Here is a 25464-nt window from a genome sequence, read left to right on the forward strand (position 1 = left end):
ATTTTGGGATGGACAAAGATGACTAAAAGGAGAATTTCTATTTTGTTTGTGTATTATAGTGCAGGAAAATGTACAATATCTGTTGTGTGCATACAATAGGGATTTATTCGAAGGAGACGTTGATGAAGAATAAAACATGAGTTGGGATCACATGCCATTCCCGGAACCGCCTTTTTGAAATGGGATTTTGCCAGGCTGTCATGTTATGGTGCTAAAGAACGGTGTGCTAAGAAACCAGTGATCCTAGATGGCTGATTGCGACCGAAGGTCGCAGTTTAGTATGTGAAATGGCACATGCTGACTCCGTCTGGACGTGTACACTTTTTTACGATCTATGGTTGCCACTCTGACATCATGCTCAGGCCTTTAAGTTAAGGCTTAAGAGCTGGTACTTGAGACAATTAAAATAGAGCCCTTCGTCTTTATATTAAGCTTTCATGTGTGCCCCTACAGGCCACATATGCATCTCCTCCTGAAACTTGATATGGAAGCAACTGTTATTAACATTGGGAAAAACTGGTGGTAGGCCTATTTTTTGCCTACAAGGTGCAGAATGTTGTTGACTGTTTATCATTATTCACTCTGTGTAGTGCTTTTCAAAGGTCCCTACGCAGCGCAAAACAAAGGGCCAGCGATATGGCCTCTGGCTAAACTGTCTGGTGGTTCTGGTTATAACCCCAGGTTTGAGTAATGGCGCATGGATAACTAATTGATCAAATGAAATAAATAATATTGGATTTGATGTTAAGCCTGTGTTTCAGAATTCAACGTTGTCACATCACAGGTTTACAGGTGTAAAGAAGTGGGTGACTTTCTTCAGCCTCCAGGCATTTGCAGTTTTTGGGACGGGTGGGTGGTTGCAGCGAGAGGAACGAGGAGAAAAAAATAAAATTATCAAAAGAAAAATGCAAGATCTACATTTATAACAAATTGTCATGATTTTTAACATGAGTAACTTGTGACAAGGTGCAAAAAGTAGTAGGTATATGTGTACTGTACATGTGAGGTTGAAACAAGGTGCAGGTTATTAAAGTGATCCCTGACTAATACGACAAATATGCCTTATTACATTATAATTGTCCTCTAAAACTACAATGTAAAATTTAAAACACCTCAATTATTTTATTTATTCTAGAAATAGCTAATCTTTCACTCAATAGGGGAAATGCCCGTCGCAAGTTGATGTCATAAATGTCAAGTGTGATCTATCCCTATGGAATTTATGGCATGCATGTGAAAATAAAAACAAACGTAATACTTCCTATGGTTAATATGAGCATCAAATCAATATTTCAAATGTGTTTGTGTTTTGTTTTTTTGCACATGCATGCCATAAAAATGACACATGACATTTATGACATCAACTTGCGACAGGCATTTCCCCTACTGAGTGAAAGATTAGCTATTTCTGGAAGAAATAAAATATTTAAGGTGTTTTTAATTTTACATTGTAGTTATAGAGCACAATTTAATGTATTAAGACATATTTGTCGTATTAGTCAGGGATCACTTTAAAAGCTCTATAATAGAATGTATATATACACATTAAGTTTGTGTATGTTTGTGTATTTATACACACATGAATATACAGATCCATCTAAAAAATGTAGAATATTGTGTAAAAAAGCATTGCAGATGGCAGCTCCCAAAATCATAACTGACTGCGGAAACTTCCCACTGGACTTCAAGCAACTCTGACTTCAGAAGGTTGACATTTCTCTATTATAAATCCTTGCGTGAGTGGTCTGTGTAAAATATTTTGAGCTAGATATGCATGTGTTAGTAGGCCATTAAAAAGGAAAAAAAAATCAAAAGGTTTGGAATAATTCACTGCATGTGCAATATATCTAGATTTCTAGAATATAAGAAAGTTTCATGAGAATTTACTTTTACACTATCCTTTTTTAGATGGATCTGTATATGTTTATCAATGTTTTAAATTGGTCGAAATTCGTTTAAAATAAATGGCAGAGTTGTCCTATCCCCGTGTGGCCAGTGTGTGTAATTACACCCCAGTGGGACCAAAGTGGTATCGTCCATTGGAACCAACATGGAGGCGCTGCATAGTGAAATGTTTGTCGATACGTTTTGAATCAAAGCCAGGAAAGGGGGAAGTCTGGCACGAATACATTAACAAACTTTGCCCCAATCGCTGCTATTTTTTCTTCCACAGCGCTTAAAAAGTAACGGTACTGTAATATGCGAATTGTTAATGTATGCGTGTCTTTGCACTTGTCTGTGTCCGGGAGTAGCTGTTGTTGAATGTGCTCTAGGAACTTGTTGATTAACTTGCAAGAATTTGCATGAAATAGCACGTTAGTAACTTCTAGACATGGAAAAGACGGAACCACGAGTTATAAGTGCTGTGTACGCCGAGTGCAGCGGGTTGCCGTCACCCTTGTCCGCCAACGTAACGGACCAACAACAAGTGAACGGACAGAGAGTGTTCACTGTGACCGCAGGTGAGCGGCTGACTGATCCAACCGAATAGAAGCGGCCGAGCGCACAACGAAAATAGCAGATTTACAACAACCCCGCAGTGCATTGCATTGCATCAATGCTTTTAGATCCGCTATTTTCGGAACGCGCCACTGCCAGGCTTTTGCTGCCTCGTAATAATCATTGCATAAAGGTTACACTGACACTGCACTGGTGGAAAAAGTACTCAAATGTTCAATGCTGCAATGTAGAAACACTCTGTTACAAGTAAATTAAGGTCCGTAGACCGTAATTAAAAATGTACTTGAGTAAAAGCAGCTACAAAAAAGACAAGTATAGGCAGGCACCAAAATATACTTAAAGTACCAAAAGTAAAAATACTCATTATGCAGAATGTCCCATTTCAAGTTTTCAAATTAAAATAGCAGATCTTCAAGCTCATGTGTTGCATCGCGACCCATTGTGAGCTTGTAGATAGAAAGGTTGAAGTGGGTCATTTTTGTAATGTAATAAATATCTAAAACAAAGTAACTAAAGTTTTCAAATAGCCTAAATGTATAGTAAGGGTGCCCTCACACCAAAATACCCAGTTGAATCCGCCAATGCATGTCAATGAGAATGGAGTGTTTTTTTTTGCCAGTAGAGGATTTCTGCAAAAAACGCTCCATTCTCATTGAAATGCATTGGCGGATTCCACTCTAGGTATTTTGGTGTGAGGGCACCCTAAAAGTACAATATTTGGATCCGAGATGTAGTGGAGTAAAAGTATTCGAAATTGGAAATACTCAAGTAAAGTACAAATACCTCAAAATTGTACTTCACTACAGTTTTACACCACTGTGACACTGTCAGTGACTCCACACATGCAGCCTTCCTTGGGAAGTCCCAGTCACAGACTATAATGTATTTTATAGAGTCTGACTTTCATAGATATGCAAATGTCCAAATCGATAAAATACATCTATGATAGTCTTGAACCAAGGCTACAGCTACACACAAACATGCCATACATTATCTAGCGATGCTTTTACTGTGGCCGTAGCCTGCTTGGACACAGGCTGTCAGACATTTGGACATTGCTGTTGTCGATTCTGACATTGTGTGTCATAGATAGATAGATTCTAGTACACAAAATGTAAGAATCCATCAAATAAATCTTGATCCAAGGCTTGTAGTAGTCTGGGAGACTGTAAAGTATTCACAAAACCAGTCTGTTGTGCCAATGCATAATTATGATATGGCATCTGCTGTTTGTGCTCATTAATTATTATATATATTATTATTATATCATATTAATGTGCAAATGTGAATTAATGCAATGTAATGTTGTTGTAGTTTTATTGTATTGCTTTTTTTTTTTTTTTTTTTTTATGTATTTGCAATATGACTTGTATGGACCCCAGGAAGACTAGCTGATTGCTACGGCATCAGCTAATGGGGATCCTTTTCAAATAAACAAATAAACAAATTATATATTTTGTGCAGAGTGGAGTCAGACTGATTTGGTCCGAGGTTCAAGGCTGCGCTACAGCCAGCACTGGACTGTGATAACAGACAACACTGACCACAAGACTATCAGCACTGTCCTGCCACCAAGTCCCTGTATACCTGTACAGGGAGAGTAAGTAGACACCCACAGACATGTCAACGACCTACTGATTTTCGTCGTTGTAGGGTGGAAACCTTGTATGTCCAAAACCGTTTGTTTTGTATTTATCATTTTAAAAATGATTTAAACTAGTGAAAACAGCCAATCTACAAGCACATAACGGTTGTGTGCTGGTTTCACTACTTTTGTGTGATGGCCATATCAGATGAAGCAGTGCTTTAGGCTACTTTGCAAAAAAACTAACAAATTTGAAACTTGGAAATAAAAGGTTTCTGTCCGACAGTGACGATATACAAAGAAGGGAGAGTGTTTTCTGCTGGTGTTTCAGTCCGAGTTTATCAAAGGGTGCGTTCGGAAATGCGCACCGGGTGTGTGCTCAGTGTAGTGAGTGCCTAAACCCAACCCTAATCCTAAGTCTAACCTCAGTAAAACTATGCCTAAACTCAACCCTAACCCTAACCTTAAACTCAGTAAAACTATGCCTAAACCTAACCCTAACCCCTAACCCTAACCACACCCGGTGCGCATTTCCGAACGCACCCTTTGATACACTCGGACTGAAGCACCAGCAGAAAACACTCTCCCATACAAAGAAATTAAAAGTATATTACAATATGCATGCATGGATACATATAGTACGTGGTATGTATACTTATTTATGTACATGCATACCTGTACATATAGCCTACATTAATCCAGCATTATTATCATAATAATCTATTGTAAAATAGGACATAGATAATGTGAACACTTTAAATATTGATCATTTTATACACGTAGGCTATGTTTTCCATGTGGAGATTTGCTCCTCTGCTTCCTGTTGTAATAGGTCACTGAATAGATGCGCTCCTGTTGTTACCAGATTACTGAGCTGATACTCTAATGTTGTAACCACGTCACTGAATAGATACTCTGAATATATATCCCTTTTATTGAGAATGAGATAGTCTCCTGTTGTTACCAGGTTGTTGAGAAGATACTCTCCTGTTCGAGGACTGAGGGCTGTTGTAAGAGAAACAGCCGGTCACCAGCTCCTAGAGGTAACGAAGAGAGACTTTAATATCCAGTTAGAGGATTAAAGGGTTGCTTGTTACAGGGATGGATTTTTGTGCTGGCTTGAGAAAGATTGAGTGATTGATTCATTGATTCATTCATTCACTGAGGGAGTGGTTGAAAATTGACACATTAAACTGTACCGCAAAGATAAAGAAACAAGATAATAAAGGGTTATTACACACACACACACACACACACACACACACACACACACACACACAAAGCCTGAGTAGACGATAAAATGACCCAAAATGCTTGGAAAGTGAATTATCCCTTTAATGTCAATTAATGCTTTGATCACATGTATGTGAATGTGCCTGCTGTGTGATATGTGTACCTGTAAGTGTAATGGTCTCTGTATTGACGTGAAGCATGAAGGACCAGGTCATTGTTTTGTGTAGTGCAGTTGTATATCATAGCTGTATGCCCAACACATTTCCCCTCTAGCAAAGTAAAAGTCTAGCTTGCCCGTTCTTCATTGCTGACAGTTTCTCTGTCCACATGACCTGTTTAGTCTGAAAAGTAAACCTTTTTTGTTGCAGTTTCACTTTCTTGTCTCTGTTTACTATTGTTTAGATATGGGACAGCCAGGGTCTCAGGAAGTGCCTCGACCTTACTGCCCTCAGCAAACATGGCAGAGTGTATGACGATGGTGAGATTTTATTAGACTTTGTTATTTCCAGAGGTTGAATGCATACAGAGTACATTAAAATCAATGGACCAAAACATTATGTGTGTGTGTGTGGGGGGGGGACGGACAGAGAGAGAGAGGGCGAGTATTGCTGTCATCATAGTTACATGGCGCGGTACTGTATTTGAGTATGTGTGTGTGTAGCTGATCCATATACCTGTATATATGATGACATTCTAAAGGGTGTCCCCCCATCCAGCCCAGTTTGGCTGTCTGTCGTGGTCCGACTGTGAGACCAGGCTGTTGTATGTAGCTGAGAAGAACAGAAGCTCCTCGGAACAACATGGTGGAGAATCAACAGGTCATAAGGTAAAACAATGGACACACTCGCAGCAGAATTAGCACACGTCTAAATAGTGCCTGACCGATGTCAGATGTGCATATGAAAGATTATTTTGTGCAGGACAGGAGTGTGTACAGTGAGGACTGGGGTGAAGGTCTGACCAGTAAGAGTGTCCCAGTGGTGTGTGTGGTGGACCTGGTGACAGGCACGGTCAGCGTACTGCAGGGCATCCCGCCTCATGTCTCCCCTGGACAGGTAACTACATTCACACTGCTGCACAGCACGGTAATAGCTGCAGTTATTCAATAGTTATTCAATGTTTTCAGGCCAAGGACCCCTTAGTTGAGAGAGAGATGAAGCAGGGACCCCCACAACATTTTAATACAGTAGATTCCATATAGTTTCATTGTTTGACAGCACAATCATCAGTGTATTTTGGATTCATGTAAAGTTTTCAGATATTTAACCACTTGAACCGTCAATACTTATTAAGATTTGGAGGACCCCTTGTTGAAGACCTCTGCTCTACAATATAAATAAAAGCAATAGTAAAAAAAAATGTGTGTGTGTGCGCGTGCGTGCGTGCGTGTGTGTGTGTGTGTTTATGTTTATGTTGATGTACAATTCATCCAGGCTCTATGGGCACCAGACAGTCAGTCTGTGGTGTTTGTCGGCTGGTGGCACGAACCCTTCAGGCTGGGCCTCAAGTTCTGCTCCAACCGCAGGTTAGAGAGTCCTGCTACATGCATTTAGGAGTCCCCACTCCATAGTCAAATATTGTTTTGGCTCAGTATGCATTGCAAAACAAGGTCAACCTAGAGGTGTACATGTACATACAGGATTGTCTTAGGTAATCTAGGAAACTTGTAGGGAAGAGACCTGGCATGAGACAAGCTTTCAAATGCAACAACCTCAACCTTCTGCAATGATCAGTTGAGGAATCTTTAACAATGTGTTCATCAATAATTGACATTGACCTTTGACCACCTAATTAGAGTTTTTGAGCTTGATTTATTGATCAGACATTTCTGTAAATGAGTGAAACTTGGTTATTACATTGCAGTGTGTATTGACCTTTCTACCTTTATCCTGATTCAGGTCAGCGTTATTCAGAGTCGATCTGGATGGACGCTGTGGTGAGTTTAGACCTTCTTTATCATTGTTCACTCGTGTTCAAACATGCTAGAAGTTTTCTTGCTTGCAACGTAGCTAATGTAGTAGTGGCATGGGCACGCACACATACTGTACATAGAGGCCAGCAGTAGAAGACTACTGCTGGTATGTATCTCTAGTCAATTGCTGTCCCTTTCTTTCTGTCTCTCTATCTCCATGTCTCTCTTTCAGAGTGTCTGTCGGTGGACAACATGTCTGTGTCCTGTCCCAGACTGAGTCCAGACAGGACGTGTCTGGTCTACCTCCAGGGCAGCGTGTTTGGACCTCACAACCAATGTTTGAGCCTGCAGCTCTTAGACCTGGGGAGCAGGAAGACCTCTACACTCCTGGATGTAGTCAACAGACCACAGTCAGGTAGGTCACGTCTGTGCTATCGCTTATTAGGACCCACAGCTCAGTTGACTAGTGGTTAGAGTATCTGCCCTGAGACGGGGAGGTGAGGGTTAAATAAGAGTCATAGGCTCTAAAAATGGTACCCAAAGCCTCCCTTCTTGGCATTCAGCATCATAGGTTACATTGGGGTCCCTGCGACCTACTAGCATTTAGGTTGTGTACTTGGACATCAAGCTGCCTCACGCCTATACTATTTCAGAAACCGGAACTAGGCTCCTGAACTACAGTATGGGCCTCAGGGATCAGAAACCATTGCTTTCCAAGACTTACTTATTGTTTAGTAGGGCAATTAATGATTATTTTCCTAATCGATTAATCTGTTAATTATTTGATTAATCTGTGCAAATAAGACCATAAATAAGAAACAAATACATTATTGTAATTGCTTAAAGGTACAATCTGGGACTTATTAGTATGAATACAACTTTATTTTAAGCTATCTGTATGATAGAGTATGTTATTACAATAATATAACTAGCACATACGCAGTGAAGTGGTTGAAGGTAGCCTCCCTGCTCTTCCAATTAAACATTTTGACCCTGGTTGACTATGTCCATAAAGTTAAAGCCGATCCCGAGAATACTCGTGAAAAATACTCGAGTACTCGGAGTGCCGATCCCGAGTATATTCGCGCTATATACTGTATATACAGTAAAGCTGGCAAGCTTACCATACGGTCCGTTGGAAAGTGCTGGCACTATCGGCCTCGCCGATTCATCATCATCGCGGATCCACGTGCACAAAATAGTAATCCCTTAACATGGTAGCCGACGGTCTATCACACTTTTGAAGCCAAGGATGGCATTAGATTCTCGCTATAATAACACAAGCTGAAAGGGAACGATCCGCCATTGCTCCAACCGCATGGGAAGATGACCACTTCCGGTGAATGACGTCATGACATCAAACAGGAAATGTTTGCGCAATCGACTTCTGGCCTTCAAAATAAGAGACTGGCCGCGGACGGAGCAGGCGAAAGGCGCACTGGACATTTAACCCGTTCATGTCTGGAGCACTAAATGGGTTAAGCCGTCGGTGCACAATATTGGATGTGCCATGTGCCATCATCTTTATGGTAGTTAACACGTTGTTGCAGTTCTCTTCATCAGAAGAGGGAGATAACAGACATAAAACAGTGAATTTGTTTCCTGTGTATCCCCCTACATTTCCTCATCAAACTGTGTATGATTGTGGTTGGAAATCAAACATCATGCTTTGAAATTGCTTCACATGTTTACCCAGCAGTCAAAAACGGTCTGATTTTATTATTATGGAAAAACAAACATTCAAACACCATTTAGATAGATTTTTTGGTGATCGATAATTCGATTAATCAATACACCCGTGACGCTTAATCGCCATAACGCCATTTAATTTCCTTTTCCTGTCACCAGGTCAGTTCGCAGGTGTGTATGAAGCTCTGCCTACGTGCTGCTGGTCCACAGACAGTCAGAGAGTGGTATTCAGTAGCGCTAATAGGAACCGCAAGGTAAACAAACACACACACACACACACACACACACACACACACACACACACACACACACACACACACACACACACACAATCTCACATTATCATGTTAATTCTACAAACAGTACATATAATTAATATTTCTCTGTCTGTCTGTCTGTCTGTCTGTCTGTCTGTCTGTCTTTCTCTCTCTGACAGGATCTCTTCGTGTTTGACCGGAAAACAAAGACAGTTTCCTTCCTCTCCGATAGTAAGACACCGTCCTCTCCTCTTTCTCCTCCTCATCCACCCACACATTCTCCTCCTAACATCTCTCCTCCACCTCCTTCTATCACACCTCCTCCTCCCCCATCTCCTCCTCAGTTTTACCCTTCTCCTCTCAGCTTCACTTATCCTTCTGCACCACCTGTTCCTGTCATCCGTCCTTGTCCTGCTACCTCTCTTTCCTTTTTCCCCTTTCCTCCTCCCCCTCTTTCTCCTCCCCTCCCCTCCTCTCCTTCTCCTCCTCTCCCTTCCGCTCCCTTTCCTCCCCCCACTCCACACTTTGACCTCATCCCGTCATTCTGTCCTGCAACTCCTGTTTCAGAGCCTCCCCCGACTTCTCCTCCTCCTCCTTCTCCTTCTCCTCCCCATAATCTTCCCCCGCCACCGCCACCTCCACCTCTTCTTCATCTTCATCTTCAACATCGCCGAAGACAGGAAGTGGAAGGTATGACAGAGAGAAGCCAGGCATCTCTCCTAACTGGTTTCAAAATAGAAGTCCCTGTTTGGATTGAGTGTCACTGTCTTTGGCAATTACATTCTGCATACAGTATGCATGGATGGCTTTGGTGACTTTATATTTCAAAATGTTGAGATCCTAAAAACAGAAAAAATAAATAAAAGCCTAAAATATCTCATTTTTAAATCCCCTCTCTCTTTCCCTCCATATATCTTTGTATTGTGTGCCCCCCCCCAACACACTCACACAGAACCCAGTGCAGTGTATGGCAGTTGGAAACTACTGACACTACAGAAGGACCTGATGGTGGTCAACTGTTCCAGTCCCAACACACCACCAACTCTGGTATGTACCTGTGTATATATACAGTATACACAGAAATACATACGGCACATACTGTACATGCAAAAATACACACTGAAAAAATAGGATAATTTGCTTATTCGTGTGTGTGTGTGTAGAGGATGGGTTTCCTCCCATCAGCAGGTGAGAGTGTGAGCTGGACAATCCTGCAGCAGCCTGCGGTGGCCCTTGACCTGGGTTGGACACTCCTGGATGTTAGCCCCACACCAGAGGAAGACAACACACACTACTGTGAGCCTGACACACACACACACACATACACACACACACACACACACACACACACACACACACACACACAGGCGCGCACACGCCTGGATGTTAGCCCCACACCAGAGGAAGACAACATACACTACTGTGAGCCTGACACACACATGCACGCAAGCACACACACAGTTTAAGACCTTCACACAAATTACTATTAAGATGCTATTTTCTTTCTTTCTCTCTCTCTCTGTAGCTGGTCTAGATTTTGGTGCTGTACTCGTCAAGCCTTGTCATCTTCTCCCTGGAGCGAAGATACCCCTCATTGTCTTCATCCATGGTCACTATCACATTTTCTACTTTTTTATTTATCTTAAGATTTTCCTTTTTAGATTGTCCCTGTGCCTTAACAGTAGGAGTTATTATTGTGATTATGATAAAGTGTTTATTAACACTTATTGCATTAAGTAATAACGCAATAACGAATACAATTTCAGGCGGTCCTCACTCCCAGTTCCCTGCAGAGTGGAATGTCACTACAGCTGGACTGGCTAAACTGGGCTTTGCTGTTCTAATGGGTATCTCATGCACACACACACACACACACACACACACACACACACACACACACACACACACACACACACCTTTTTGAACATTTTACCACTGATCACCTTTCTCTCTCGTTCTTTCTACAGTGAACTACCGCGGTTCTACGGGCTTCGGTCAGGACGGCATCTTATCCCTGATTGGTCAGATTGGTAACCAGGATGTGAAAGATGTGCATGTATGTATTTATATGAACAGGTATTGTATTTATTTATTTTAACAAACTCTGATTTAATCTAATTTAATTTCCCAGAGGATAGGTATTGAGTGTGTGTCTGGTAGGCATCACCTTTAGAACTGTAAATGGTAGCAGATGTTTTATTGCGACCGTAGGTCGCAGTTACTTGCACACTATCCAAACCTCCACCGGCTGTCCCTCCGTCACTCCCTCCGTCACTCCCTCTGTCACACGTCACACGTCACACTTTTGCCCTGCTCATATCTCTGCAACCGTTGCCCCGATCCATGCCAGATTTTGCACACACACTCCTTGCCTGCCAAACTACAACCTCCAAGGACCCCCGGAGTTTCGGGGACCCCCAGGTCCCTGGGGGACCCCCAGGTGTAAAAAATTACCAAATGTGCAAAAATGACCAAATGACCACCCCAACGGGGCTGCTCTCTCTGTGTCACACACACACACACACACACACACACACACACACACACACACACACACACACACACACACACACACTCTCTCTCTCTCTCTCAAACATAATGTGTGACCTGCCAAGTGGCAAGGAATGTTGCCACTGTCCTCTCTCTCTCTCACACACACACACACACACACACACACACACACACACACACACACACACACACACACACACACACACACACACACACACACACACACACACACACACACACACACACACACCCCTTCACACCAGGGAGTCCAGGAAGGATGAGCCTCCATGCTTAAGTGTCAGGTGATCATTGCTGAAACCTCAGAACAATAGCCACATATTAGCAACCATAAATACAGATGCCCACCCTTTAGCTAACAGAAACTGCTTTTGTAAATGCTGGAATGTTAAAAAGGTCATCTCTTTCACTTTCAATTGTATACATTAGCTATTGTTCATAACTACACAGTCATGTCATCAAAATGCATCTGTCCCATCTAGCGCCACCATCTGGCTGATTTTTAAAAAACACATTTTTGGACACTGCTCCTACAGAATTTGCCCTAAAATCACACAAACCACTACACAGTATCTCTACAGTCACCCTGCTCCTACAGATTTTGCCCTAAAATCATGCACACCAGTACACAGTATCTCTACAGTCATGTAATCACAACGCATCTGTCCCATCTAGCGCCACCATCAGGACGATTTTGCACAAACTACTTTTTGGCCTATTTATGGAGATAAGCGACCAACGGTCGCTTATCTCCCGATTAGGGAGTCTTACTGGTTTACTCAGAGTTTGTTGTTAACATTCAGAGCCTTGCTGAATGAAGGTCACTACACGGAATAAAACTATTGTTTTATTGAGTATAAAACTTTAGTTTTATTGAGTCCTCTTCGTTTTTACTGTATCACCCAGCTGCCATGTGTTTGGAAAATATTTGTTGTAACTGGTTGATTACCTTTTCCCAGCGAGCAGTACATACTGCTCTGCAAAGCGACCTGACCCTTGACCCCAACCGCCTGGCTGTGATTGGTGGATCCCACGGTGGTTTCCTTTGCTGTCATCTGGTTGGTCAGTACCCAAACTTCTACAGAGCGTGTGTGGCCAGGAACCCTGTTATTAATGCTGCTACTCTACTGGGGACCAGTGATATAGTGGACTGGTGAGACACACACACACATACACTCACAACTTGTCAGGCATTTTCTTCTTGGTTGCCTCTTGGTTCATTGGTGCTGCACTAAACACGCACGAACACACACGCACGCGCGCGCGCACACACACACACACACTAGGGCTGCAAGCGAACCTTCGGGAATTTGAACGTTCGTTCGTTACATTGGCAATCGAAGTTCGAAATTACACGAAAAATAATTATCAGAATGTGATAGGCCTATTCAGAATATCACAGTAGTAGAGATAGCCAAATACGACACTAACAGTTAATGGTGACCGTTATAGTAGTTATAAAATGCACCAGAACAGCTTGGAGCGGTTTGGGGCTGCGAACCAGCCTCACTGACACACGCTTGATGACAGTAGTAGAGTGAGAGCAGCTGAGCTGGGCAGAGACAGACGTGTGTGTGTGCTCTGAACAGCGAACACCCATCCATGCACCCAAAGATTAAACAGCCTTTCTCCTAAGCAAGAGCAAAGATGGATTTTCATTGCAACCCCCTAAAGGATCTATAATGCGATTTCTGGGGTTGTTACATCGAGACCAGTTCAGCCCAAACGCGACGCGCTCCGACGCAGTCACCAAGTCTAATCATCATCCGTCCATCATACATTGAGCCTGTTCGTCAACAAACTGCGCAACATTTTCTCCGATTGGGTTGGATTGTCCAAGTGTTGGCCTAGGTGTTAATGCGGTCACGCATCCACGCGTTTTCAATGGATAAAACAGGTACAGTACGTTCGATGGTTCGATGGTCCGATTGTTTGGTTTTTATTCAATCGAACGGACCATCGAACATCGAAGGTTCGATGGTCCGTTCGGAAAAACCCCCCGAAGTTCGAATCCCTAAAACAGGGCTAGATTACAGCCCTAACACACACACACACACACACACACACACACACACACACACACACACACACACACACACACACACACATCCAGCTTTCTTTACTTCTTTGTGCCACTCTTTCTCCATCTGGCTGTGTGTGTGTGTGTGTGTGTGTGTGACTGTGTTGTTCTCTGTCTCTCCAGGCGTTACTCCTGTGTGGGAATACAGTATTCATATGACCAGATACCTACAGCTGAAGCTCTAGCTGCCATGTTGGAGAAATCACCTATCACACACGCTGCCCAGGTCAGACACACACACACACACACACACACACACACACACACACACACACACACACACACACACACACACAAGAAAAAAAATGTTTGTTAAGCAATCTTCTCTATTGTTTTGGCGTACATGCCTTCCTCAGAAACCTATTGGTTGCATGTTCCTTCAAAATCCATTCATGATTCAGTGATCGATTGAACTTTGTATATATATTAGCTATATAATTAGCCTCGTTCTTTTTAAGCCCATATATGGAGACCTCTGTATCTGTCTGTCCTTGTCCCTTTAATGCCCATGTATGGAGATCCTTGATATCATCAGTATATGCCCATATATGGGCAATTAGGCATTCCTCCCTTTTTGTAACCATATGGAGTTGACTAATTTGTTTGCGCCTGAGGCCATGAAGACAGATTGAGGTTAGACGCCACACTCCATATTTGGGCATAGCAGCATTGGGATCTCCTGATATGGTTATTGCTGAGTCATGGTGTCATGAGCGTGGTCCGCCCACCCACTCACCTATCCTTCCATCCATTCATCTTCAATCCGGAATCGGGTCGCAGGGGTAACAGTTCCAACTGAGAATTTTCCTACATTTGCGCTGATATAGATCAGGGTACCAGTGTTGCTGATGTTGGGGGCCAAAGACAAGAGAGTGTCTCCTCACCAGGGAGTGGAGCTCTACAGAGTTCTGAGGAGCCGGGACTCACCTGTCAGGTAGGACGGCTAACGGTTTTCACCACAAACGAAGCATCAGTTTTACATGGAACAGGAACAGGAATGAATAAAGGCCAATCACTGTGAGAGGAGATGCGTTCTAAGCTCCAGATGTGTGTCTTCCAGGGTGCTTTGGTTTCCAGAGGACGGACATTCTCTGGCCAGAGTGGACACACAGGCTGACTGCTTTCTCAATACTGTGCTGTGGCTGCAGCAACACCTCTGAACACACACACACACACACACACACACACACACTAGGGCTGGGCAATATATCATAAGACTAGACATCATCTGGGATTTTGTGATATGACATATTTTACAATTATTTCCTTTTTTTATACACATTGCATGTAGATCGTCTATTTTTTAAATGTTTTTTCAAGTTGAAAATAAAATGTATATTCATCACAATATCCATAATGAGATATTTGGTCAAACATATTGCCCCCCACACACACACACACACACACACACACACACACACACACACTATCTTGTACCATTTTTTTGCAGATTCTTCTTCTCACTATTTTCCACAATAACTTTTTGATGGAATTTATTTCAACAGAAGGATATTTAAGATTTTCTTTTTTTATGTTGATTCTTTGTTCTATTTGTTATGTTACTTATAAATATAAATAAAATATGTTTGTCACTTTCATTCTTTGTTCTACTGAATATGATATAATGGTTTCCATACTTGGAAGTCCAATTACAATTTATCTATGAAAATTATTGTTGGCGTTATCATCGTTATTGGATGATACGGCGATAAGCCTCTCCCGAATCCGACCTACTTATGAATGTATTCTCTTTTTCCATTTCTTGAGTCTAAGATTATGATCAATTTGAAACTAAGCAATATGCTTTACCCAATAGAATAGAACACCTAACCCCATCCTATGTGAATGCAGAGCTTTAAATATTGAACTCTGGATAAAACAATGCAGTCACTCCATTGATTCAGAATCATATTTATTGTCACATCACAAGTTTACTGGTGTAAAACTGGGTGATCTTTTGTGCAAGCTCCATAGTTTTTTATTGTTTCCAGTAGGTAGGTCCATTACAAAGAGCGAAAGTCCAGGGCCAGCCTGATGACAGGCAGTGATCATGCCTTTTTGTTAATAATTATTGTTAGTACCAACCTACTGTAATATGATGCTTTTATTGATATTAGACTTTGATCTGAATGATCTCTGCTACAGAACACCTGCTGTACAGTAAGAGAACACATGCAGCAATACAGGAATCCTTTTTGACTACTGTATATGTAGATGTTTCAATAAGATAGAAGTATTTGTTGATTTCCGTGAGAAAATTCAGGTGTCATGGCAGAAACAGCAGTTATCACCCTTTTTAATCATCTGCTATAATGCAATGGCACCCACAAACCACTTTCGTCCTTATCCCCAACTTCCTAAACTCCCCCTTTCTCCTAACCAATCCTCTGCTCTTCATTACTCATACACCTCATTGAACCATCGTTACTCTTCAGCCCCTTTTCCCCCTTCCATTCCTTCCATTCTGTACATAGAGTACCTCTATGATCCTCCATTAGCTTTACACCCCTCAGTCATCTTCAGAAAAAACGCTCTCCCTCGACCCTCGCTCTGCTCTCCATCCGCTCTCCCATATCTCCATCTGCTTTCCTTTTTACTACCAGCAGCTCACAGACCCCTTGTTACCCTCTCAAAGCCACTATGTCCTTCTTCCTCTTGTCCCTGTCTTTCATAAACTCTACCTCACGATTCTCTCTTTTCTTTTTCTTTTTTAAATGTTACTTTTTCTCAATTTAAACTTTCTGGATATTTCTGTTTATAGCCCTGCTAGAGGTGAGGCTCTAAGGATGACAACACTGGTTGGTTGGTCTGTACGACATCTAGATATCTACATATCCCACAAATGAATGTCTGGGTTGCCTTGGAATTTGCTACTCCTCCTGATTTGGTGACTCCATTTCCTTTCCCCCCTTTGCCAGCCTCAGGCCAAATTTGAAGATATGTCAAAATCTAGTCAGCAGATTTGCCGTGAAACTCAGGGCAAAATGTAAGATATCTCATATCTTTATTTTAGTGACCTCGTGGCCTTTCCTCTAACAAGACACGTCACATACCGTAAGGAAAAAAAGTTTAAAAGGCACTTCATAGGTTTTTGCTTACAATATCTTATTTTTTCAGGGAATATACAAAATATAACCCTCGAGAGAGACACAGAAATATGAGATGACAGGAATATGGTGTGAAAAAGGAGAGTGAGTGCAATGGAGAGGAAGAGGAGGGACAGAACGAGGATAGTTTGTGTGTGTTGTACTATGCAGGACAGAAGTTGGCTGCACGTCTTACAAAAAGGTAAGTTGACAAACCATGTCTATTGTATTAAGGGCCATCCACACTAAAACCATAACTATATTGTTCACCATTATCGTCATTCTAGTTGTAGTATGGATTCTATCATACACTATAGTTAAAATACCGGTAATCTGTCTTTAGTGCTTGCTTGGTGAGCTTCTTAAATCATAGACCTAACATAATCTTACTAGCAGATGTGCAACAGGGTTAGAGTTCAAACATGATATCAGTCAGATAGAAGATCATAAACCTTGAGTGAGTACGTGCGTGAGCATGCCCTGCATGCATTGTGCAGTAGCCTACAGAGCTGGTGGCTGAGTTGTTCTCCACGTTCCCCGTAGCCTACTTTCCACCCAGACAGAGTGGAAGATCAGCATTTGAACTTAAAGCGGGAGATTATTGCCTTCAAAATGTTCTCAATGAAGCAAATGGAGAGGTGGGTGGTTCTGTGATCATTGTACTATTAGAGAGCACATCTGTTTGGACTGGTTAAAGAGTACATTTGCTATTATGTGTCTAGCAGAAAAAGATGAGTTGAACATTACCTCTGACTGGCTTCGGAAACCAAAATGGCAGAGAAAAGGACATCCTGCATACCAAAAAAGTAAGTAGACAATGTGTACCTGTGTGTATAATGTGTGTGTAAGATTATTTCAAGCACAAACACAAATATACATACGTATATTTATGTGGTAAGAATTGTTTTTGTTAGAGGAGCTCATAGAGGTTAAGAGTGTGTTAATATTTGTCTACCTAACTTGTATTTCTGTGTTGAAGCTCAAACTAGCTCCAGAAACCAGTCTTACCTAGACATACTTTCATTAAAAAGTGATGAATTGCTAGTCTTTGATCAGGTTTTAAGTTGTAAGCCCATCCCAGAGAGAGAGACAGAGACAGAGAGAGAGAGCAGGATATCGCCTATCATCGAGTACATTTTCTGCTAATGTTATGTGTCTAGCAGAAAAAGATGAGTTGAACATTACCTCTGAGACCGGCTTTGGATACCAAAATGGCAGACGAAGAGGACAGCCTGGCAAAAAAGTAAGGAGACAATGTGTACCTTCTGCTCCATGTCTGGAAATCATACAAAATGTGCCTTTAAGTTGCCATTTTATAATTGCTAAATACACACACAAAAAAGGTTATAAAATGTTAAAATTATGATTTTCTAGTAGATTGTTTGGTACGATAACCTTGCCTAACTTGTCTAACAATTTGTTTGAAACGAATGGTGTTAAAAAGAAATCCAGAAAAAATCCAGATAAAATAGAATACTTTTATTGTCAGTTTAAAATACAATCAAAACAGTGTCACCATTTAGAAAACACCAACGTGGATTAAACACAAAAAAAATAAAGTTTCTTTTCCATTGTGGTCCACCTTGAGAACAACACGCAAAACAGAACATTTAAATCATTTATATATAAATTTGGAAGCAACAAATACAGGACAAGAAGTAGGCTACATGATGTGCATAAAAAGTTATGAGATATTTTTTGCACAAATTAGTGGAAATACTATAAAATAGCAGAGCTTCAAGTTTGGATCCTGGGGAATCAAATGTCTATTTTGGGTCTAAAAGGTTTTGGAACAACTGTCCTAGTGCATGACTGAACTTGTTGATGTCATTGCACTTTGCACAGTTCTTATTGCCTCATCTCCTACGACACTGATTCTTGGAAATTGTAAATTTGGATGACTGCACTGCAGTTGGAGTCATTCTTATCAGCCATGTACCTTTTTTATTATACTTTTGTTTTATGACAAGATTATAATCAAGTCAAAGCAAGTGAAACCAGTCTATTTTATACCCACCAATGCAATAGGTCTGTGCGCATAATGTATGTGTAAGATTATTTTTCAAAGAGTTTAGAGTTAAGATTTCTTTCTTTGAAGCTCAAAAGAGTCTCAGCTAAACATGGTTCCATAAAAAGTGATGGGACCATTAACATTAATCAACCAGTCAACGTTGGTAGAGAAAATGTAGCCACTGAACCACGGTAGGAAATAATGTGTAATAATTGTGTGGTTACACAATTATTACAAATTATGTTTAACTTACTCTAAAACTTTCCAAATTTGATGATATGATATTCATTCCTCTTTGTTATCTTGGTAAGTGGATGTGAACAAAAAAGAGAGGACATTTGTTTCCATATTGCTTCCTGTATGAGGCCAATTGTGTTATGTTAACCTTTAACATTGTATCACCAGGCTTTTCACATTGCAGTAAGTCTGGTTTTCATTCCAAACTCACTATTGTAATGATAGGATTTAGAATTCGCTAACCAGTTCTGGTTATATCCGCTGCTTGTTCCCACACCTGAATGCTGGATCAAGTAGTCTAGCAGTCTCGCCAGTAGCCAGATATTTGGAAAATGGATCGTCCAAACTAAGTATTTCTCCAAGTACTGGAAGCATGTTTCAGCTCTTGTTTCCGCCCTGGTGACACAAAGTTATATCCGCTCTAGACCGGGTGAGAAAACTACAAAATGTCTAATTAACGTTAATAGAAGCGGCATAGCCATGTCCAACCCAGCAATGTGTCTCTGATATGTGACAGGATCAAATTAGGTATAGCAGATATTAACACTGGACTAGGAAATTGTGATTATGATCGTTATTGTGTGTGTGTGTGTGTGTGTGTGTGTGTGTGTGTGTGTGTGTGTGTGTGTGTGTGTGTGTGTGTGTGTGTGTGTGTGTGCGTGACTGGGGAAAGAAATGTAAGATCCAATTAAAGATAAACTAAATTGTTTTCTTCTTCTCTTTCTACCAGGGTTCATCAGCAGAAACCAGACTCTCCTGTACCCAGCTATGTCTCCATGAGAAGTGACCAGTCCCATGATGGACTTATTGACTTCAAACATGGACACCACTCTACTGATCAAAGGTTTGAAGCTGACCGACACATGATTGAAACATTAACATTGTTTCAAAACCCATCATAATAGAACACTGTTCGAAAAAGATGATCTCCTTCTTCCACTAATCATTTACTCATACAACATTAACATTGTTTCAACCCCATCAAATTAGTAACACTGTTAGAAAAAAAAGCTTTCAATAAGTATCACTCTATTATAAAGCTGTGTGTGTGCATTTCTTATGTGTGGTTATAGAGAGAGAGAGAGAGAGAGAGAGAGAGAGAGAGAGAGAGAGAATAAGTAAATAGTAAGGAGATAATCTATTAATTATGTCCTACTCTACTGATGACAGAAGTTTCTGATATTTAGTGAAGTAAAATTTGTTTTATGTAATGACTGCTCCAGGTTCAATCGCTTTCACAATACGGTCCTATCAGAATCTCCTTTACAATGCTGTCCAGTCAGAGTCCCTCTTTGACTAGAAATGGTTGTGGATTCCACTTGAATGGTATGATTCAATAACAATGAACTAAATAGTTTTCATCTTCTCTTTCTACCAGGGTTCATCAGCAGAAACCGGAATCTCCTGTACCCAGTTATGTCTCCATGAGAAGTGACCAGTCCCATGATGGACTTATTGACTTCAAACATGGACACCACTCTACTGATCAAAGGTTTGAAGCTGACCGACATGATTGAAACATTAACATTGTTTCAAAACCATCATAACACTGTTCAAAAATGATGATCTCCTTCTTCCACTAATTATTTACTCATTCTCTCTGTAACCACACATAACACATAAATCAACACACACACACACACACACACACACACACACACACACACACACACACACACACACACACACACACACACACACACACACACACACACAGATAACCCACTTCAACTTTCCCAATGGAAATGACACCTATATTTCATCACTGTCAGGCAGAAACCTCATATCTCCAAGTTTCCATTCAGTGAATTAAAATGTATTTTATAATGGCTGCTCCAGGTTCAATCGCTTTTACAATACCGTCCTATCAGAATCTCCATTACAATGCTGTCCAGTTAGTTACTCATTGACTAGAAATGGTTGTGGATTCCACTTGGATGGTATGATTCAATAACAATAAACTAAATAGTTTTCATCTTCTCTTTCTACCAGGGTTCATCAGCAGAAACCAGACTCTCCTGTACCCTGTTGTGTCTCCATGAGAAGTGACCAGTCCCACGATGGACTTATTGACTTCAAACATGGACACCACTCTACTGATCAAAGGTTTGAAGCTGACCAACACATGATTTAAGCATTAACATTGTTGCAAAACCATCATAATTAGAAACACTGTTAGAAAAAAAAAGCTTCCAAATCACTATTATAAACTAAAGCTCTCTCTCTGTGTGTGTGTGTGTGTGTGTGTGTGTGTGTGTGTGTGTGTGTGTGTGTGTGTGTGTGTGTGTGTGTGTGTGTGTGTGTGTGTGTGTGTGTGTGTGTGTGTGTGTGTGATAATTAACATGTCTGATAGAAGCGATCTCCACGATTAGACACGAGCCGGGTCGTTGATTTCTATGTATTGTATTGTGGGAGGGGTTGGGCTCCACGGCGGGGCGGGCGGATTAGAAAAAACCTGACAGACGCACTATTGAAACATTAACATTGTTTCAAAACCATCAAATGAGAAACACTGTTAGAAAGAAAGATTCCAATAAATATCACTATATTATAAAGCTGTGCATGTGTGTTAAGGAGAGATTGCGTAAATGATTAGTGGAAGGAGATAATCTATAATTATGACCTACTCTACTGATGACAGATGTTTCTGATAGTTTTCATCCTCTCTTTCTACCAGGGTTCATCAGCAGAAACCACACTCTCCTGTAACCAGCTATGTCTCCATGAGAAGTGACCAGTCCCATGATGGACTTATTGACTTCAAACATGGACACCACTCTACTGATCAAAGGTTTGAAGCTGACCGACACATGATTTAAACATTAACATTGTTTCAAAACCATCATAATTAGAAACACTGTAAGAAAAAAAGGTTCCAACTAGAAGCAGTGCTCTTCCGAGCACAGGTCTCCACCAGGTAAGGTAGGTCATGGTGGCGCTAAATGTGAAAAGGGTGCCATGTCTTCTTTGGACTTTTAACGGCAATGTGACGCTGCATGCATGATTTGAGGCATTTTGTTCCAAATTTTTTTTGCAAAATTCAACCTGCTGGTGGCGCTATAACAGGCCAATGTGAAAAGGGTGGCATTTGTTTCTTGACCCAGTGGGAATGTGCGTGCAGAATTTCTCTGTAATCACAAGCTGCGTTCACGATTTAAGTAATTTTGTTCAAAATGGACCAATCCTGCAAACTTTGGAAGACAGATCTGTCTTGATCCCATGACTACTACTGTGATACTGTGTACTGATTTGCATGTTTTTTGGATAAAATCTCAAGGAATAATAGGAAAAAAATGTTTTACATAAGTCGGCCTCCTGGAGGCGCTATAAAAAGCAGATATGAAAAATGCAGGGCAAAGATTTTTCCTTGGCCTCTAGGGAGTGCACAAACAAAGTTGTACTCTGATCAGTGGAGTTATAGGTAAAAACACATCGGCCTGTTATAGCACCACCATGAGGCTGATTTGAATTTTTGTAAGTGGCATTTATTCCTCTGCCTCTTTTTCTACCAGGGTTCATCAGCAGAAACCAGACTCTCCTGTACCCAGTTATGTCTCCATGAGAAGTGACCAGTCCCATGATGGACTTATTGACTTCAAACATGGACACCACTCTACTGATCAAAGGTTTGAAGCTGACCGACATGATTGAAACATTAACATTGTTTTAAAACCATCATAACACTGTTCATAAATGATGATCTCCTTCTTCCACTAATCATTTACTCATTCTCTCTGTAACCACACATAACACATAAATCAAACACACACACACACACACACACACACACACACACACACACACACACACACACACACACACACACACACACACACACACACACAGAGACCAGTAAGACTCCCTAATCGGGACGGGAGATAAGCGACCGTAGGTGGCTTATCTCCAAAAATAGGGCAAAAATGTGTTTTTCCAAAATCTTCCTGATCCATGTTGATGACATGAGTGTAGACATGCTGTGTAGTGATATTCGTGATTTTAGGGCAAAAACTGTAGGAGCAGTGTCCAAAAATGTGTTTTAAAAATCGGCCTGAAGGTGGCGCTACAATAGGGCCATGTGAGAAATGAGGGGTGGGGTCTCCGCGTTGCCTTGGCGGACGAATAGGTACCGGCCCCGGCTCTCCCGGACGCTCCTAGCCCGAGTTACGGCATTTTATGTGCGCTGCAGTGGCAGGGGGTCCTCCACTGGGGGCGCCACCACTTTTGCATCCGTTCTGGAGCACCAGGAGTCGGTGGTCCCCGGGAATTCCCCGTGAGCAGCCCCGTTGGGGTGGTCATTTGGTCATTTTTGCACATTTGGTAATTTTTTACATGTCCCTGGGGCTCCGGGGGTCCTTGGAGGTTGTAGTTTGGCAGGCAAGGAGTGTGTGTGTGTAAAATCTGGCATGGATCGGGTCAACGGGTGCGGAGATATAAGCAGGGAAAAAGTGTGACGTGTGACGTGTGAGCACATTTGGTCATTTTTTACATCTGGGGGTCCCTGGGGCTCCGGGGGTCCTTGGAGGTTGTAGTTTGGCAGTCAAGGAGTGTGTGTGCAAAATTTGGCATGGATGGGGACAACGGTTGTGGAGATATGAGCAGGGCAAAAGTGTGACGGACGGACGGACGGACGGACGGACGGACGGACGGACGGACGGACTGACTCACTCACCCACGGACAGCCGGTGGAGGTTTCTACAGTAAGTAGCTCCCTACGGTCGCAATAATCCACTTCAACTTTCCCAATTGAAATGACACCTATATTTCATCACTGTCAGGCAGAAACCTCATATCTCCAAGTTTCCATTCAGTGAATTACATTTTATTTTATAATGACTGCTCCAGGTTCAATCGCTTTTACAATACCGTCCTATCAGAATCTCCATTACAATGTTGTCCAGTTAGTTACTCATTGACTAGAAATGGTTGTGGATTCCACTTGGATGGTATGATTCAATAACAATAAACTAAATAGTTTTCATCTTCTCTTTCTACCAGGGTTCATCAGCAGAAACCAGACTCTCCTGTACCCAGTTGTGTCTCCATGAGAAGTGACCAGTCCCACGATGGACTTATTGACTTCAAACATGGACACCACTCTACTGATCAAAGGTTTGAAGCTGACCAACACATGATTTAAGCATTAACATTGTTGCAAAACCATCATAATTGTGGGCTCGCCTGGAAGGCGAGCACACGTATGTTATCTTCATTATTTATTTATTTCTATATTTATATACTAGTCAGTATCTCCTCAAAACTTTGGCGCGCTTCATCTCTTAAACGCTTAGATATGCTATCTATATGCTATCTATATCATTGCGTTCACACAGGTCTGCTCTCTGATTTGATCCAAATGTCTAAGCTGTGTGATGTATAAAACTATAGTTATAGTTAAAACTATAAATAAATGTCCCTCTCCACTCTACTGATTACACAGCTGTGATCAAGAATCAAGTCCGGGCGATGGGATGTAAATCCCATAGCCATATATCCTAGAGCCCGCAGGGACAGTCAGCCATATTAGTGGTTGTTGTTGGTTGTCAGGGAGATATCAAAACCAATGCATTTCCAAGTCAGATCCACAAACACAATAAAAGCCATGCTCCACTCCTCAGTCTGGAGTGGCCACATAGAAGAACGCCTTGGTTATAGACATAGTGGAGGACAGATGTGATCTGGGATTGTTAGCCTACAGTATATGCACTCAATATACTCCACTACAGTTGGAGTCCATTTGACAGTTGCTGGTTCCCAAACACAGAATCAAAAATGTAGATCTAGAACACATAGAATATGTACAGTACAGTAAGGTTCAGTAGAGTACAGTAAAAGTACAGTAAGGTTCAGTAGAGTACAGTAAAGTACAGTAAGGTACAGAAAGGTACAGTACAGAAAGGTACAGTAGAGTACAGTACAGTAAGGTACAGTAAAGTACAATACAGTACAGTAAGGTACAGTAGAGTACAGTAAAGTACAATAAAGTACAGTAAAGTAGAATAAAGTACAGTAAGGTACAGTGGAGTACAGTAAAGTACAGTAGAGTATAGTAAGGTACAGTAGAGTACAGTACAGTAAGGTACAGTACGGTACAGTAGAGTACAGTATAGTATAGTACAGTAAGGTACAGTACAGTACAGTAAGGTACAGTAGAGTACAGTACAGTAAGGTACAGTAGAGTACAGTAAAGTACAGTAAGTTACAGTAGAATACAGTAAAGTACAGTACAGTAGAGTACAGTAAAGTACAGTAAGTTACAGTACAGTACAGTACAGTACAGTACAGTAAGGTGCAGTACAGTATAGTAAGGTACAGTACAATACTGTAGGGTACTGTACCTTACAGTACCTTAAAGTATCCTATTTGTTGGGTTGGAATCGAGCCCACA

At 41.4% G+C, this 25464-nt stretch overlaps 1 protein-coding gene across 1 annotated transcript; it reads left to right on the plus strand.

Annotated features, from left to right (window-relative positions):
* The first annotated feature begins 2168 nt into the window (after positions 1-2168).
* LOC308291355 (acylamino-acid-releasing enzyme) lies at positions 2169-14971 on the plus strand. Its single transcript, XM_080733349.1, has 20 exons — positions 2169-2462; positions 3925-4060; positions 5013-5088; positions 5681-5756; positions 5995-6104; positions 6199-6333; positions 6712-6803; positions 7177-7214; positions 7423-7605; positions 9039-9133; positions 9316-9367; positions 10089-10183; positions 10300-10432; positions 10662-10745; positions 10903-10983; positions 11104-11192; positions 12625-12818; positions 13869-13971; positions 14573-14679; positions 14806-14971. Exons 1-20 carry the CDS (start codon positions 2333-2335, stop codon positions 14903-14905), a joined length of 2109 nt encoding a protein of 702 aa, XP_080589475.1. The 5' UTR covers positions 2169-2332; the 3' UTR covers positions 14906-14971.
* The last annotated feature ends 10493 nt before the right edge of the window (positions 14972-25464 follow it).

This window comes from Nannobrachium achirus, assembly GCF_963921795.1.
Source record: "Nannobrachium achirus genome assembly, chromosome: 9".
Lineage (NCBI taxonomy): Eukaryota > Metazoa > Chordata > Actinopteri > Myctophiformes > Myctophidae > Nannobrachium > Nannobrachium achirus.

Excerpts from the sequence above, each read along its gene's own strand:
- LOC308291355 (XM_080733349.1), top strand. The coding sequence starts at position 2,333 with ATGGAAAAGACGGAACCACGAGTTATAAGTGCTGTGTACGCCGAGTGC. Across the intron at positions 2,463-3,924 it reads AGTGTTCACTGTGACCGCAG|AGTGGAGTCAGACTGATTTG; the intron begins GTGAGCGGCTGA and ends TATTTTGTGCAG. Across the intron at positions 10,746-10,902 it reads CCTCATTGTCTTCATCCATG|GCGGTCCTCACTCCCAGTTC; the intron begins GTCACTATCACA and ends ATACAATTTCAG.